Source organism: Argiope bruennichi, chromosome 6 (genome assembly GCF_947563725.1).
Source record: "Argiope bruennichi chromosome 6, qqArgBrue1.1, whole genome shotgun sequence".
NCBI classification, from domain to species: domain Eukaryota; kingdom Metazoa; phylum Arthropoda; class Arachnida; order Araneae; family Araneidae; genus Argiope; species Argiope bruennichi.
The window spans coordinates 61,097,253-61,116,997 of NC_079156.1; the positions used below are offsets into that span (position 1 = coordinate 61,097,253).

The 19,745-nt window shown below is 30.6% G+C and overlaps 1 protein-coding gene across 1 annotated transcript in view; it reads left to right on the forward strand.

Moving 5' to 3' along the window:
* Positions 1-2,446: 2,446 nt before the first annotated feature.
* Positions 2,447-19,745, forward strand: part of LOC129971753 (transmembrane protein 151B-like) — a 45,244-nt gene continuing 27,945 nt past the window's right edge. Inside the window, exons 1-3 of the mRNA XM_056085729.1 lie at positions 2,447-2,485; positions 7,117-7,410; positions 11,345-11,575. Coding sequence (XP_055941704.1) covers positions 2,447-2,485; positions 7,117-7,410; positions 11,345-11,575 — 564 coding nt within the window. The remainder of the gene's footprint in view (positions 2,486-7,116; positions 7,411-11,344; positions 11,576-19,745) is intronic.

Sequence of the window (19,745 nt, forward strand, 5' to 3'; positions counted from 1 at the left end):
GTATATATCGTCCTTTATTGGACAGAAGCGTTCTTATTATGAAGCGTCGTTCTTCTGTGTTGTTATTTGCCGTTGGAGTTTGTCTTGTCTGCTTATTAAATTCTCGAAGTTTATGTTATTCTGTTGATCAAGCAACTATTTTTATTAGACAGAAATCAGTTATCACATTAATAAATAATAATAAATTAATTGAAATGTATTTTAATGCAATTATTAAATTATTACTAAAATTGTTTGTGATTTTATAAAAGTTTCGAAATTTATTAAATGAATACGCATGAACAAACTGATTTTGAATTTCATATAATAATTAAATCATAGATCTTGTGAAAAATCTAATAGGATAAAGGTAAAAGTGTCATAAATTTCAATTTTAAACAAGAAAAGTATTTCTTTGGGGATGAAACATCTATAAACAGTAGCCATATTGTTTTAAACTTGTATTATGTCTACTATAAACTTGCACCATTGTGTAGTATTTATGGCTTATGGTGTCTCTTGGAACAAAGCTTTGTATCTTTTGCTCTCAATTAGATCAGATTGCCAATTTGGATAAATAATCATTAAATACTTCATTACCTTCCAAAGATTTGTTGAATTAAAAATTCGTTCAATTAAAATTTTTAATTAATCTATCTAAATAAACTACTATAGTATAACTATTTTACTCCTGTGCAATAATCTTAGAAAACAAATAACTCGGATTTTTTCTGCTTCCTTTCAAGGATAGGATTTTTTACAAGATTTACATATTGTTTCGGAACTTCCTTCTTTAAATCTATGAAGTCAACAGGTTTCTTTTTTTTTGTAGTGGGTGTACGGTGTTACGCAATAAACAGTCTTCAATAGCAAAGATGTTTTTTAACACATAGACAGGAATATATAGACGACAAAACACAGCTGAAGCGTACACAAGCAATACACCGCAACACACTTAGAACAGACAGAAGTCCACAAGTAGTAATCGGTGGCTAACAACAATCATAGCATAAAAAGTTGCCATTCAGCAGGAGGAGGGAATCTACGTAACTGCCCTCTATGGTCTCTCTAAACGCCTGCAATTCTCCACTGTCTCCTCACTTTAGCTATATCCAACTGCCGACTCACTACTATACGATTGACTACTCCACACACGACTCGATGCAGCTTTTTTAATAAACTCCAGGATTCAGTACACAGTATCACCAATCGTTTGAGCTCCTCTCAACGCTTGCGCTTCGTTGGACTGATCCAACTAATTCGCCACTAATCCACCACCTCCAAATGTTTAGCGACTCGATATACCACTAAACATTTCGAGGACTGCCTTCGGCTTTGACTGCAGGTCTTTTATTGTTTCCAGAGCTGGGCAGAGAAGGTTATGGAACAATCAGTCATATCTCGGTTCCTATTATGTTACGAAGTACCTTATTAATTATTACGAATTAATTAATTATTACCAAAATTCTTAAAGATTCTAATATCATTAATTTGTTGAAAAGCACGGGGTTCCGGTGTCCAATAGAGCTGATAGAAAGCGGTCTTTCCTACGATGAAACTAACTATACTGGGAAGCAACATTACAGATTCGTAACAATATTTTGGAAATAATAAATTAATTTTTTAATTAAAGTTATCAGAAATTCAACAGAAATGTTTATTCTTGGTAAAATGGCATGCATGTCGCCTCAAAGGAAAGAATGTTTATAATATTAGATTATTCGAATTTAAAACAATTCTCACAATGTAAGGAAAATGTCCACTTACTGAGTTTTTAGCTGTGAATTTTTTTTTTCTCTTAAAACGCCTGTCTAATCTATATAATAAAATTTTTTTCTGTAATAAAGAATAGAGAAAACGTAAACCTCGAGCCATGTACTATAAAAATTAAGTGATTGTCACCAGAAAAACTGTTGTTGGAAAAATTATTTATTTAAAAATCGCCAAAGTTGTGAATTTTTTTTATATCTTTCAATATTTTGGAAAGTAAAGTAATTTTTTAATGTATTTGATAAATGGCAACGTCTTCATAATTTTTATGCATACTGTGTTCAGATAAAGCTAAGATTCGGTGACTCATTTGAACGGATTCAGAATCTAGACCAAAAATCGAGACCATTATTTTTTATTATTATCTTACTTTTTATTTTTTGATAATTATATTTTGTTTACCTAGTTACTATTTTTTGGATTGTGTGTACATTCTGTATCGAACTACAGCGTTTTTGAATGATTTAATTTCAACTTATGATAATCGATGATTTGATGTATGCAATAGCAGAAGGATTAAGTGCTTAATATATTTTAAAATTCATTATCATAATTTTTAACAAATATGGGAATTATTTTCTTCTTCAAATTCTAATTTTCCCGCACTTCTCATATGAAATCACAATTTCTCTGAAACATATTTATTAATTGATTATTAAACCTTGCTAATATTAAAATTCGCATTGTCATTGGGAATATGCCACTGCACGAGATTTTAGAATTTTTGCTCATTAAGGTATGAATAAAAAATCAATAAGAAAATTCCCGTTTTACGAATATGAAAGTAGTATATTAACGTCTGGGTAATTCAAGATTATCAAAGTAAAAAATGTATTCTATCTTAAAATTATCGCACAGGTTTAACGCGGCTTATTTTTTCTAAATATCTGGATGTCTATTTGTTTACAAGAATGTCAAACCAAATAATTTAAAACTTTTTTTGAATTTTGAAAAATTCTAAAGCACACAAGAGAGGTTGTTGCTTTTTATGTTTGTAATATAATAGAGAGTTACAAAATTCATAAAAATATATCGTATTAAATACAAAATTTAAATACATTCAGATTGATTTAACCATAGTTTTTACTATAATGAAAAATCTTGCTTTGCCATGCATATGGAAATGATACAATGTGTACAATAATTACTTTGCCTGCGTTTGGGTCGCGCAGCTTTGTAACTGGGATTCCCCGATTACACGACCTAAATTTCTTTTATTTGCCCATTAATGTCAAAGAAGTACGAAAAACAAGAAGTTTTATGAGTCTTAAGGGCTTAATAAACGAGAATGTTCGTTGCTCAGTCAATTTTGACTCTGACATCAACTAGTCCAGACAGCCAAAATTGCGTTTCGGATTGCCTGTTGCAAAACATTTACTATTCCGAGAGAAAACCAGCGAAATTGACATCAAACAGTTTGTTCCGGGCAGCAGTTTAATTATTTGCTTCCTTTTTTCTGTATGCTTATTTGCTTCTTTTTGTTTTTTTAATTATCGGCAACATGATTCGCCAGTTTTCTTGTAGTCGGCTATTACAAATAAAAAGCAATCCTTCTAAGATTTTATAACATAATTCAGTCATAGAATACTTATGAAATGCAAATTTGTACCTTCATTCATACTTATCATTTCTAGAAGGAAATAATAAAAACTATTGTTAGTGGACCAAAAAGAAAGCAATTCATTCAAAAAATTACATAAAAGCGTGAAGTACTATAAAAATACTTTGAGTAAATTAGAATTTTAAGCAAATTTGTATTATTCATTTTTTTAAATTCTACTTTTTAATGAATGTTTGAGAATTTTTCGGTACTTATCTGTTATAAACAGAATGAAGCCAAACACGCCAAAAGGGCAAAACTGCGTCAAATTCTCACACCGTTTTCAATTAGTAGTAACATGGCTCTCCTATATTCTTGTTGGCGGGTATTACAAAAAAACGATCCCCAATGATACTCATGTTGTTGTAACTTATGGCACTTTACAAGCCCGCTGACAGTTATCTGGAGGCGATTTAAGCTCGCACGCCCCACTGGCATAAATTTTTCTGATAATCATTGCAGTGTAATTTCTTTTTTTTTTTTCCAGAAATTATTATTTTGTTGTGACCTTCAGATGTTTAAGTATAAATTTATTTCGTGTATTTATTAAGACACTGATAAAAGCATATTTTTATAAATAAATTTCTCCTTTATTAACAACTATTTCTACTTCCAAGTGTTTAATATATTTCAGAAGTCTGTTTTGGGAATAATGAAGCCAAACGCGCCAAGAGAGCTAAATTGCGTCAAATTCTCACACCGTTTTTAATTATCGCCATTATGGCTCGCCAGTTTCCTAGCTGGCGATGATTACAAAATTAAATCCCCGATGTTTGTTTGTTGTTTATTTATGTTTTAAAATGTTTTATTTAAACGATAAATATCATGATTTTTATCATGATGCGGTATAATTTCTTTTCTTTTCCAGCGACTTATTGTTTTGTTTTGACCTCCAGATTTTAAAGTATTAATTTATTTGGCACTTATTAAAACACTAATAAAAGATATATATAATATATTGCTTTTAATAACAATTATGTCTACTTTCATTTAATATATTTTACAATTCTTAGTTCTTACAATTGAAAAAAAATGTAAAATATTGGTATGAAAAACTCAAAAATCACTGCTTGAGGACTCTTTTAATCTAAAATTAAAATTTAATTTAATTGATTAAAAGGTAATTAAACTCTACATATATGAAATTTCAGCATTATACTTCAGAAAGCGAGCATAATATCAATAGTAAAATTCCATTTATACCAATGTGAAATTTGTTATGGAAGAAAACCTTGTGCAAAAAAGTGTATACAGTTTAATAAAATCAGTAAATAGAATAAATACCACAATCATATGAAAAAAGATAATATGCTTGCTATCTGATATTGAACATACATTGTTTTAAGACACATCTTTTATCTTTCTAAAAAATTCCCAACAGATTCCTAAAATTAAGATGAAACGGCGCATTTAACATGTATCACGTGTGTGTGTATCGATTCCGTTAATGCGAAAGTTGTAATAATCTATAACACAAAGCAGTTCTATAAATTCTAGTTACTACTGTGATTCATCTGATTATTAGTTTTGTAATATATATCCTACGATCAGTGTGAGTAATCAGTTATTATTAATAATAACCACTTCTTTTGGTTAAAGTGAGAAATATCGCAAATTATTCACTTTATTAGGTTATTATTAATAATTCTGTATTCAGTTTTGTCAATCTGATTAAACGGTTTTTATAGTATTGGGACATGGGTGTTCCTTTTTGTTTTTAGAACTTGCTATGAAGTTTCTCTCTGGTATTTTTTTCTAACTTTTTTTCTAATTATTTTTTCTAAATGGTTTTTGAAACATGACTCCATGACTTCTAAATCGTCATCCATTGTGTCGTAGTAAAATGTGTCAAAATAACTATCTTAATTTTGGAAAAACAATAATATAAACGCAAAAAACTGACAGCGAAAGAATCGAGAGCCTGACTTGAGAAATAAACAATTAACTGATGTTGTCTAGTTGTTGCCAACACATAAAAAAAACTAAAAAACTGACATTGACCAAACTTTATTGGTTATTATTAATAATAATCGCTTAGTATTAATAATAACCGATTTCTCACATTGACATATGTGTTGTTGCTGCTGCTTATCCCTCTTGGATTGAACACCAATTCAAACCAAGTCCAAGAGATCGGGGGAAAAGGGTGCAGTAGTTTCTGAGGATAAGGACCCCTGAGCACCCGAGGGCAGAAGTCTGACTTCTAGCTCATATGAAGATGACACTCACACACTCGCTTGTACAACTCCTTTTTACAGGGGGAGGGAGGCTCTTTCACATACCTCACAGATAGAACACAGGGTAAAGAACAATCAGGACTGGACCCCGGGACTACTGCCAGATCACGGGGAAAATGCGCTACCCCTAGGGCAAAATGCCGGCTATAACATCTATATATATGATATATCTACTTCCACTTAACAGCAGTGGTGATACTAAAATTCTCACTTGTGCAAAATTAATTCTGCCATCAGAATTACTATGCTACATATATCAGAAAGCATTCATCAAATATTCAACTGCATTTTTCGAAATTTTTTATTAAATTTTTCTTTTTATTCATTTTTTTTCTGAATGAAGTTGTTTCTTTTAAATCAATAATAATTTAATTTAAAGAAATTAACATTCCGTTCAAAGCTAAATTGAAATAAAAACTTTGCACTCAAAACTCGAAACATCATCCTCTCAAGTGCTTAGAAACTCGTAATTCGTTTCCAAACGCCATGAATCATCTTTTCAGAATTCCACTTTTCGTGCTTAAATTATTTTTAAGAACATTTCAGAAAAAAAAAATTCTCCTTATCAAACCTGACATCAAATTATTCTGCTGGAACAACTTTGATAATAATTTCCGTTCTGAGGCACGCAACGAGTTTTAAGTACTTTTTTCCTCCATCGAGTGACGTTGAATCATTTTAAAAGTCTTTTTTTTATTTTGCATTTTTTTTTTTAATCCTCTTAAGTTTTTAAAGTTAGTTTGGGTTTTTTTAATTTTTTTTTTCTTAATGCATGTTTTTTTTTAAACATTTATATAAATTAATACTGTTTTTTGAAAAAAAATTTCAATTTTAAACAATGTAACTGGAAAATAAATCGTGTTCATTATGTGTGATTTTACATGCATTACATTTGTGATATTATAAATAAATACTTTCTAAAAATTATGTAATTTATTTTTATCTATTTATTTTGTAGATGATAAGGCTTTCAATTTTTGCTTTCTGTTTATGATAAAAAAAAATCTTTTATTTCTTCTGCAGTTCTTCTCTGAAAGTCTTTTGTAATTAAAACTTCCTTTAACTTTTTTTTTATTTTGCATGTAATTATTTTTTTATGTTTTTAAAAATTTCTAAAATCTTGTTTTATATCTTTTATTTATATATTCCAAAATTTGATATAGGTTAAAAGTTTTTTATCAAACATTTAAAGTTATAAATTCGGTAAAATAAAAAAAAATCGATGTATGAAAATTAGTATCATATAAAAATAAAATAATATAACGAAACTTGTTCTAACTTGGCGCGGACTGAATGGCTCTGAGGTAGAATGCTATGAACTGCAAGTGACAGTTCGGACGTTCAAATCCGACTGCAGGCAAGTTGCCTAAAAATTGTTTTGTTATTGATTTACTTTCTGTTATTTCTCGTTTGTTTGGAATGTTCTTATACTTACTTATACGTACTAAAACATTAAGAAATATAAGAAACAGAATATATTCAAAATTCTATCCATTTATGGTATTCATTTTTTCTATTTGTTCCTCACAGCAACGTCCCGAGAAGCAAAGCCTGTGCAAGAGCCTCCGTCGCGACGCCCACATCAAGTGCCTCGTCCTGACCCTCCTGATCATCGGCTGCTTGGCCGCCCTGGTGTGGTGCCAGTGCGCCCGCGTCACGCGTCTCGTCGTCAACTTCCACAGCTTCCCCATCACCACCCGCAGGACGGCCAGCCCCTGCGAGGAGGGCTACGTCTTCATCCCCCTCGCCTTCATGGCCATGCTGTATCTCGTCTACCTGGTCGAATGCTGGCATTGCACCACCAGGATGGAGTTGGCCTACAAGGTCGGTATCTTTTCATCTACATAGCCATTTCATCGTAAGTCGTGAACGATTCACATACAAATTGTCTTCACGAATTTGAACTATAATGAATGCCCACATAACTCCTTAGTTTACTCGAGTTGGTTGTAAAATTTGTTGGAGCGTGCACGGGGGAAATTCCACCCCGCAAGCCAAGTATTTAAGTGTCACCATGGTCCTCGGTAAAGATTTATTATAAAATTCCATGATGTTACAAATATTGCCCAAAACATGGGCAGTTACTAATTATATCATATTATTATGTATTATATTACAGAAACTGTAATGCAATATATGTTGTTGTTGTTGTTTCTTATGGCACTTGCCATGGACAATACCAGCCGTGTTGAAACAAAGTACGAAGCTATTAACATTTCATTCATTTTTAGGCAAAATATAAAATATTAAATGATGCGCGTGACTATCGAGACACTCTTCTGGGGGGGGGGCATCACATTTGCTTTGCTGTTTTTGAGGAAGTATCAAAATAATTTGCTATGGATTATTGTGAATAATTAAGTTTTTCAATAACAGACTCTTGATGACTTTTTTTAATATTTTATTTAAATATCTTTTTTTATTCTGTATCATGTCTAGAATTGTTTACAATAACTCGAGAAAGGGTAGATGCATAATTCTAAAATACTTCATACTTTGTCCCAAAATGTCAGATAATCTGTTATGCCAGCTTTCCATATATCTTTTTTATTCTCTATTATGCCTAGCATTGTTTACAATAACTCTAGAAATTCAGATGCTTAATTCTAAAATACTACATAGTTTGCACCAAAACGTCAGGTATTCTATTCAATGCCAACTTTCTATATAATTTCAGATCATATAAATGTATGAGGAATGACAATAAAGACTAATTTAATGCTTTTTTAAAAAATTTAATAAATATCTAAGGGAGAATAATACCTAAATAATATCAAGACAGCGTTCCGATCCACCTACATAACATCGCCTTCATCAGTCCCAAACTAATCTCCTTACAGCACTTTAGTGCAATTCTCCGCTCGTTTCTCATTAACATGATTGGCTGAAAACTTGAATGATTGCCCCCAAGCTGCCTCTTTTCAGCATAGATAATAATGAAATTTGGATAAGTTTCACTTTAAGCAAACTTTGTTACTTTGATTGAATTCTTAGAAAAGTTGAAAGAGCCTGCCAGTGTGCTCTTACAGGGCATGTTATGTATACTTGAGTTATATTCCAGTGTGTTGTCAGAAATAGAAGAGAACTTAAATCAAAAGTATCGTGTCTAAAGAATTATAGTCTCAAAAATTTCTTGAGTTGAGAAAATTGGATTAAATGAGAATTCCTTGAAATTAGTTAAAGGACAGGCCCTTCATAAAATTGCATAATGAACAGCCATGTTGTTTCGAACAGAACATAATTCTCTAGAAAATGATGCGCACTTTATTTCTTGTTCTGGTTCCAGTCAAATAATATCTCAAAGTAAACTTTTAGAAAATTTAATAATTATTTATGTGGGTGTGATGGGTTTTAATGCATCAGTCCACTTGAATTAGCTTAATCTTTTATTTCTTGATTAACAAATGATGATTCGGATGGTTTTTACAAATGGAATTCAATGATGAAGAAGGAATTTATATTACATGAAGATGGACAGTTGATGTCGTTCAAAGGATCTTTCCCACCTACGCGTGGTGCACTGGCATTTGCAGAGGAATCCTTCAACGCAAGAATTCCAGTTTCGGCCTTTTTTCAGAGTATCGCGTCTTCTCGGTTTCCGGTCGCACCCTTCTCGGCGGACGTCCGTTCTCTCCCCTCGTCTAGTGAACTCTGCCCTCCGACTGCTGGCTATCACCGGAAGAACGCAGAGCGCCCTCTCGTGAAGTTAATTTACCACATTTATGCAATGTTTTTCCATTCTATATTATTTGTCGATGCATTTCCTCCTTGTATTTCATGTCCTTTATAATATAGTCTTGGTAAAATTAACAGTATAATTATTCATATATAAATTTAGTCTATACTGGTCTGTCTATCTGAATCCTCTCACTGAAGAATACAGTATAATTTCTTTGCTCTTAAGTTTTAGTGAAAATCTGATCTGTCTTGTTGACTGTTTCATTGGTCATAAATTCAACATCATCGGTCGTGTGATATTTTTAATAAATCTTTCTTTCACAAAAATTATGCATAATAGGATAACAACCACCATTGAATATTATCTTAAAAGGAAGTTGCATCAAGTTGTGTAAACAATATTCACAATCGATGAATCGTAAGATAAATATTGTGAAAAACAATAGCATCTTAGGAAATTTAGGAAAATGGTATTTATTATCCTCAGCACCAATTGAAGTATCATTTTAATAAAGACTCATCTCTGTATATGATGCTAAATAAGCTGAGGAAATCAAGCTTTTATGAACCACATATCTGAATGGAAATCTCTATTTGCAAGATTCTTTGCAGCGTGCCAATAAGGAAATAATTAATCACTAGATAATTTGAGATAGAATGGTTTGCAAACTGCTTTTGATCAGCGGAAGCTCCTTGGATCTTGATATATCCCACGATGAGAACACAAATTTGCATTACATAATAGGATACATCAGGATATCTCCCATGGCAAGTTTTGGCAAGATTTTTTTGTTTGTTACCCTCCACGTTTGGAAGTTCAAATGTCTATTACTTTGCCAACCACATTTGGAAGTTTAGATGTCTATTACTTTACCCACCACGTTTGGAAGTTCAGATGTCTATTACTTTACCCACCACATTTGGAAGTTCAGATGTCTGTTACTGGTACCAAACAATACTTAATCATAACTGACGGTCAGTTTTACGATTTAGTATGATTGCAGTTTTAATCTGCTTGTGGATTATACTTCATAGATACTACAAATTTTCGTCAAGAAGTTAGGAAGGGGTTCTCTAAGAATGACAATAAATATCATAGTCATACATAGTACTACAAATAGACCAAGATTTAAATTTGGTTCAGAAAAATTGAAAAGCTTCTCATTGATGTACCTGAAATTAACTGCTTCTATTACTAAATCTCTAAAGTCTAAAGCTTCTAAGATGATCATATGTATGTATTCATTTCCCTTATCCCTCCATTTGTTTAATAGATATGTGTTTAATAATGGTAAAAAAAAATTTTTAAGCGATAACCCATTTGAAGATAACACAAAATTTTAATTACAAATTCAAGCAAGTATAAACTGAATGCTTCCCAAAAAAAAATTTCGTTCTTTTTTCCCCTATCTGTTCTAGAACAATAGATTGACGAGTATTGACAATATTTCTTTCTATCCAAGAGCAGTAATTTACAGGTTTGCCTATATTACGTTGATAGTGCCGGATACTATTAACAATATTCCCCTCTATCCAAGAGCAGTAATTTACAGATTCACCTATATTACGTTGACAGTGCCGGATACTATTAACAATATTCCCCTCTATCCAAGGGCAGTAATTTACAGATTCACCTATATTACGTTGACAGTGCCGGATACTATTAACAATATTCCCCTCTATCCAAGAGCAGTAATTTACAGGTTCACCTATATTGCGTTGACAGTGCCAGATTTGCAAATATGTTCATTCTAGTACGTAAATTATAGCTTTTAAACGCCCCACTTTCATAGGAGCCTCCAAAAAAATCTGTCCGATTTATAAGAGTCGTATATATTAAATATACTTTAAAAGATTCCAATTTCTCAAATAACGTGGGATTTCAGGGGCTGAAAGTTGCCGAAATTCAACACGCTTGACGACGTAATCCTATCGTTATTTTAAATCTAATAACTGATTGCGGTTGACGAAATGTTGAATATTCGACATCTCTACAGCACAATATTATTAGAAAGATTAAATAATAATATGACTAGTATACAAAAATGAATTGTAAAATGTCCTAATGTTATTATTGCAGGTGGATTCCTCTTTCGTCTACGAGCACATCCAACAGATGAGAGAGACCCAACCCGTCATCTGGTGGAAAGCTGTGTGCTATCACTACGTTAGAAGGACGAGACACGTGACACGGTATCGTAATGGCGATGCCTACACCACAACACAAGTCTACTACGAGAGAGTCAACTCGCACGGGTCAGGAGCCAGCTTCGCTTACACGAACTGCGGAGTGAAGGACATCTCCAAAAAGGTAGATGGTCTTTTGGCCGCATGAATGTTTGATTAAGATTTAAAAGAAATCTGTAGATAATCTTTGAATACTATGAATTTTACGAAGAAAAAGAAAGTCTGTTTCCTGTTTGTCAGGTCATTGAAATATAAAATGGGTGAGTCAGTGGATTTAGATATTGAAGTGAAATAAATAAGAATTGACCAAATATTTTCGATAATATTAATATTGTCCTATTTTATAATTCATAGAAATAGCATATATTATGCTGTTGTTGCCTATGGCACTTGTCATAGACAAAGCCCGCTGACGAAGTCAGTGATTTTAAGCAGAGTTTTAGCGTACCTTGTTTCAGTAACGCCATCTAGGACCAAGAGTGTACTCTCAGCTACTCACGCGTCACAACCCTTTTCACGGGGCGGACTTCATTAATGCATTTTATTCACAGATCGTAATTTAGACCTAAGTCAGAGAACGATTACCTCTGATCCACTACCCCCAGTGGTATTGTCTCGACTTGGGGAGACTTTGTGGTTACGACAGATTTATACGTGCACCAGCCACCCTATACATGGAGAGTCTTCGGCCGGCCGGGTTCAAACTCACAACCCAAGGGATGCAAATAAAACGCCCTACCAACCAGGCTATCCCGGCCTAGCATATTTTAAACATTTATTTATTTGGCAACTAGGTTAATAGCATTTTAATTCTAATTCTACGATCTTTTCCTTTATCCAATGGACACAGGCAACGGCTTAGTTTGTCTGGTTAGAAATCCGTCCCGATTTGTTAGTTCGTTTTTTTCCGATAAATTATTTTTCTTCCCTCATCTCTATATTACTACGTTCAAAAAGTTCAGGAATTTATTTTATTACAAGGAATGAATACAAAAAGAGCCTATTTATTTGGTACTTATCTCGAAATAACTATCTGTGTCACTATGGAATTTTTGTATAAGCATTTACATAACGAAAAAGCAGAAATGCTCCTTTACATCTTCGTGCTTCACGTAAATGCACTTGTAAATGCATAATACCCCTTTTGCCATGTCATCCAGCGCCTTCGTCTATGTACTACTTCGCAACTTTGAAAATCTTAGCTCCTTATCCCAATTCTTTATTGGAGAGAAAAAATCACATGGAGCGAGATCAGGGGAAATCAACTGATTTTTGAAAATACCAAATAATTTGACCTTAGGAGAGACCTGTGAACCGGTATCTCATTGCAAGTGAGCACTGATGATTTAAATTTTCTGACGCGGAGAGTTTTGAAATGCTTTTTGGATCGCTGTAAGCATTGAAATTGGGTCAAATTTATACTGTCTAATTGGTCATAGGGTTCTCTTTGTTTAGTCTATTGTAAATAACCTAATTCATTCATATTTGAGAAATATTTAAAAAACATTGAAACTTTTTTAACATAAAAGCTTAAAAAACACGATTTTTGTATATATGTTTGTTCATGCATTATTATTGAACTATTTGGAGATTTTGATCAAATTGAATACACGTGTTTTCTCGATGGTCGACTAAAAGTATTGCAGGAGTATATCAATGATCAATCAATCTTGTTCTAAGTAAGATAATGATAAATTATTGAAATATACGAAACAATTATTGAATTGATTAACGTGACAATTGTTCGTTGTACTTCAAATTGACATCAATCAAAATTTTTCATCATACATCAAATTGTCAATTAATCTTAAAATTTTTTGAATAAACGGTATATATATATATATATATATATATATAATATATAATATTATTCAATTTTTAATTAGATTATTTATAGATTAAATCTGCAATATTTTTAATCAATCATTAAGAGGTATATATATATACACCTCTTAATGATTAATTAAAAATATTGCAGATTTAATCTATAAATAATTTTATTAAAAATGGACTAATATTCTTAAATAAAGCAATAATAGTAGTATATAAATAAAACCCTCAGTTTGTTGTTTATTTATTTATTTTTTTACCTTATAGAAATACAAGTTACTAAATGAATTTTCTTCAAAATTTTATCATGTTTATTGAAAATTTTCTGTTAATAAGAATAAATTATAAATTTTTCATCCTCCAAAATTATATGTCATTTTCTTTCTGTACCCAATAGAAATTCAAAATTACTAAGAAATTTTTTTTCAAATTTTACTCATAATACGGCAAAGCAAAAGAGTGATATTAACGAAGGTTTTTCTAACAATTAATGAAATAAATTTTCATCTTCCAAATTTATATCCACTCGAGTTTTTAATAAGTTTTATTATTCTATTTCTGTGTTTAAAATTCATAACGTTATACATCAGTATCATGTTTATAACATTCAGCGAGGCAAAACAAAACTCCTGAATTGTGCTTTGATTTGACACATGTAGGCATTTATATTTTTATTTATTTATTTTGCAAGTGGGGATTGAATTTATATTCTTGTTAATATTATTATCTAACTTTATATGTGCGCAATTGTTATAATAATTATTTTTTCCCGTGAATTATTTTCCCATTTTGCTTAAGGTAAAATTCCATTTAGTAATCGTATAAGCTGCGATAATAGCTTCATTGTATAATTAGTTAAATATAAGTCAATATATATAATAATATATATAATAAGTCAATATACATAATAATAGTCAATATACATAATAATAGTCAATATACATAATAATAATCAATATATAAATAAGTTAAATATAAGCATCAGTTTTAATAGAGCGTTTATTATTATTTAAAAAACAATTTTGGCGACCCATTTGAGCTAAATTCGAACAAAATATTTATTTGATTATCTTGTATATATTTTTTCATTTTTATTAGAGCAATTATTAGTACTTATGGCTATAATTTGATTTATTTCTGTTTGCTCACAAAATGTAAACGTGTGTTTGAATTTAGAATATTTTAAACAATTTGGTTCCTCTTTCTTATTAGCACATACTGTGAACATTTACCTTTATAAATTAAAATTGGAATGAAGAGTTTTCGATTTATTTTCATTTTTAGCACCATAAATATTCTTATAATTTCATTTTTTACAAATCATTTGATTGAACACAGACAATAAAAGTGAATATTGCATAATAATCAATAAACAATAAAGGGCCTCTTTTTAAAACTTTCATGAAAGCCTTGGTTAGGTTCTCTCTTGAAACTAAGTCTCGAAGTTTGATAATCGTTTTACTCATTTTCCAATAATTATGATTTTAGGAATTTGTCCATAATATACTCCACTACAGAATGAAGTACCTTCTGTTTTCGTTGATCCAATAGCAAAAATTGTTTCAAATCTTTGATATCTAATCAGCTTATCCATTCTTCAAAATAATTTCGAAATTCGAATGCAATATCGTGCCAAGAGGCAGATGATTCTTTTTTGAGTCATTAATATTTATATTAATTATTCAGAATTTAACTTGAAGCACTTTCAGAACAATTTTCTTGCACAATAATAGTCATTATTGTCTGAATCATTCTCTTGCAGAAAATGTATAATTTTCCCCCTAAATTTTATAATAATGAGAATAATTGCATTACCCTGTTATTTTTAGAAATATCAGTTCGAATGATCTATCTCAAATAACAACAGAATATCATTTATGCCATTACCGACAGTGAGGCATTAACTGCAATAAAGTTTGCTTTTTGAAAATGGTTAAGGAAACAGAATTATTGCTCGTCACGTATGCATTCGTTTCTAAATCTAATCACAAAGAACCAATTCTTATTCTATGTGGCTCTAATTTCCCTTGTTCTTATTCTCTTCCAAGATGCCACTATTCTTTTTTTACTTTTGACTTTTTTTAATTACTTCTAAGCAATCTTTTCCAAATTCTTCTTCAAAATTCTTTTTTGGGTATTAAGGCATCCGATTAGGTTCTAAAGATGATTTTTCCAGAAACTTTTGATTTTTTTTATAATCTAAAAATAAAGGCCAAATTTTGTAGATTCTAAAACAGATTTTGTTTTTATTATATGTGAGATAGAACTGCAGATACAGTAGTTTCAATAATACGGAATAAATAAAAATAAAATCTTAAACAGTGGTATTTTTAACCGAAAACGGGTCCTTATTTTATTTTTACCGTCAAATTCTCCAAAATAATATTTGATATGTTGATATTATATCTCTACTTACTTAGCCATAGTTCATTTTTGGCCTTTCTGTTAAAAAACGTGAAAACTACATTTGTTTCTAACGCGTTTGGATGAACTAATTTGCAAGTACAACATCTAAACGTATTTTCTGAAGAATAAATATTTTTCTGTGATTGATTCATGGAAAATATGATATCTCAAAAACAATTCAATAAAATTTCATAAAATTTGGTTATGCATCTATCCAAAACCTTTGAGATTGTGGTAGACCGCTGATTTTAAGGTAGCTTCATTTAGACATAATTTACAGACATTTAAATTTCAAAACATACGCAAATTTTGTCAAAAAAATCACTAATGGTAACTCCAAATATTTAAATTTTTATTATTAAAATTATTATTAGCTTGCAATGTGTTACATTTTATGGAGTTTGAGCTATATATAGGTAAAATAAGAATTAAATATTTCCATTATTTTTTAAGTTACTCTATCTTTCTAACATTGAAAATTTTGCTAAATTTTCAATAAGGAAATAAGCATTTTTTCAGAAACTAAAAGCAACGAGTGTTTTTTTCTTCTAATACTGACTTTTCAAATCAGTTTTAGCTATTTGGTACAATAAAAAAAATGTTTATATGTCACTTTTTTTAAAAATTCGTCTCCGAACCTAGTCGAATACCTTAAATTAATTAATTCAGAGACTGAAGCATTAAGTACTACAAGTTAACCTTAATTTTTAATTCAAATTCTGTTGATAAAATTTTCCTTTTCATGTCAAGGGTATTTTGAAATATATATAAATATAGCACAAAATTGCTGTCCAGATGTCCGACACTTTTGGAAATATATATCCACAGAAGCTTTTTTTTTTCTTTAACATTTTCATAAGTCTCAAAAAAAGAACACTTTTAACACAATGAATTCACTTCCTTTTCCAAATTCTGAGACTTAAGAATACAGCAGTTCAATTTTACAATTAGATTAAAAACGTTTTTTTACGCCCCACAGAAAGTTTCTTGAATTAACATATTCTAACACTCGGAAAACAATAATTCATATCTATTCCCGATATTCCATTTTTGTGGGGAAATTAAAATTAAATATTTTAATTATTTGACAATATCGATCCATATTTTTTAAAACTTTAGTTAGTATCTTGAGGTGAACAAAGTGGGTGATTGTCTTCATTTTCAATTGCCACCACATACAAAGAAATGGAGAGTAATATCTTTCTGATATTCAGATGAGTCTATTTATCCAAAATTTAAAAAAATTATTTCTATAAATAGAAGCACATCCAGGCCCCACGGTCCGGATGTCTCTCGAATAGCTTGCATTCTGTTTTGTTAATGTATCTACAAATTCATAGGGTTGTTTGTAAGTATTAAGAAAAATACGAATCTCTGTGGTACATGGTATTATAGCAAAATAAGTTTTAAAAAATGAAAATCACGGGAAAAACACGCAGATTTCAATATCACGCTGGAATCAAAAAATTCAGTAATAACTATAAAGCGATTTATTTGAATAATTATTATAGTAAGTTTTAGAAGAAGTGGTCTCTGGCATTGTAGAAACAATTTCCAAATACGCTTGAAGATACTGGGAATGCTTTAAATATCTGCTGCAGCGACAACATTCCGTGCTATGAGATCCTTGGCGTCACATAAACGAATGCTTTAAGATAACTCTATAGGAAAAAGTTTTATGGATTTTGATTCGACGAACATGGTGGCCAAGCATTGGGACCTGCTCGTCTAATCCATCTTCTAGTGTATCCAACATCGAGATGATTATAGACATCGTGGGAAAAATGGGCAGAGGCACCATCATGTATGAATTACATGTCAGACTACACTGCATCCGTCACGTTTAGCAATATTTTTGTGAGGATGCGTTGCAGAAAATCATGGAACGCTGCATCATTCAGGCATCTGAACAGTAAATACGACCCAAAGAGGTAATCAGCAAGCACTCCGGTCCACATGTCGATGTTAAAGTTCTGTTGAAATGAGTATTTTTCATTGCCTCCATGTGCGCATAATGTCTGTTAATAATACCTTCTAGACTCAGAACCGGCTTGCGTTTTTCACGATTTCCATCTTCTCAGGGTGGGTTTTTTTTTCTCTTTGCAGTTGTGCTTCTCTCAATGTCTATTAACAACCTTCTGAATTTGTTGATTCATTAATAGAACACCTTATACATATTGTTACATCTTTTTACGTTGAGTGTGGAATTAGATGTACGTAAACTAAAATTTTCTGCGCATATATTTAATTAATCTTTTTTACGCTATTAATGATTTACTGATAAATTTGTGTAAATTTATTTGTTTTAAAAAGATCTGAGCTTTTGTGTAATGCATAAGTTTAAGAACTTGCTTTAATTCCTTTGAATTTATTTTATAATCTTTCAATCAGTGTGAGCTCTTTTTTAAAAAAAGCTTACATTTTGAACCCAATCAGATTTGCTTTTTCGAAAATTTATTTTTTTACGTGACAATATATATCGAAGTGTATATAGCTGATTTGATACTTGATAACTAACTACCACCATTTTACAATTTTTATTTAAAAGTGCAAAAACATAAACATTAATTAAAATTTGTGACAATTTTAAGTTGATTTCTCATAGTAAAAGACTTTAAAATAATTTTATTCCAAATGACACAGATGAATCAAATAGTAATAATCTTAATATATATAAATTACGTGTCACGTTGTTTGTCCGCGATGGACTCCTAAACTACTTAACCGATTTTAATCAAATTTGCACACCGTGTGCAGTTTGATCTAACTTAAAAGATAGGATAGCCCCTTTTTTTGAATTTTTAATTAGAATTTTAATTATTAATTAAAAACTTTCCCGCCAAAAAAATCTTTTCATTTTTCCCATCGCCAAATGAGTATGGCTTCAGTTTTTTTTCCCAACAGTCATGAAGCTAGGCTTAAGATTTTTCGGCTGATTATTTGAAACGATTCTATTTATTTTCTTAATGTTTGATGCATTTAAAATTAAACATTGTTAATGAATCGATCTTTCAGATTCATTCTGAAGTACTTTCGAATTAAAATAAAACAAAATAAAGGAAATTAAAAATTTCTAATCTGAATAGCGTTACCCCAACTGGAGTAGAAAATTCGCGCATTTGCTTTAACATAATTGGCGTTGAAAATTCATGCATGTGCATTGTTTTCTTATTGTTGACAAATATTTTCAACGGATGCGGATTTTGTTTTGATGGTTTAATATGTTTCCGACAGATTATTTCAAACGATTCTGTTTATTTTCTTAAAGTTTGATGCATTTGAAACTAAACATTGTTAATTAAAAGATCTGTTTATGATGAATCTGAGAAAATATTGTTGAAAATTTCTTGAGATATTATATAAATTAAGAAAAATATTCTTTAGTGGCCATAAGGTTTAAATACTCAGCGACTCTGTTTTCAGAACTCATATTTTAAAAAAAAATGCTTTGTTTCAGTAAAAAAAATATTATTATATTTATTGCAGTTTAATCATTTCCACTTTAATTTAAAGCATAAATTCTACGGGAGCTAACAGAAAATTAGAGAGATACATATTACGTTATGGCTGACGGCCTTTATAATAATATGAGTGAATTATATGACTATTAAAATTTGAAGTTTTAAAATATTTTAATGAAGAAGCAATTAAAATGGGAGTTCCATAAAATATTTAATTATTAAAATTTTAACGTGCATTAAGATTGGCGAACCGGCTGGTCGCCAAAGGCGGCTAGTAAAATAATATATAACTTTATTTCTTTAAATCACTTTCTCAAAGTTTTAATAGTAAAAAAGAGGAAAAACCTCTGATACAGCTCGTCAGAATAAATATAATCACAATTGAATTTTTTGTTTAAAAATAGAAGACTATAATCTATTCATAAGGCAAATAGAGTATGAACATACTACAACAATCGGGGGGAATCGATGTTTCTGCATTATAAACTAGTAATTAGAAGATCACAAGAACGATTTTAAAAATGCACTTCGAGGATTAAGTAGTAAAACCTCCGTCTTCGTTCAAATATTATAACTACAAATCCTCCATTTACTGTA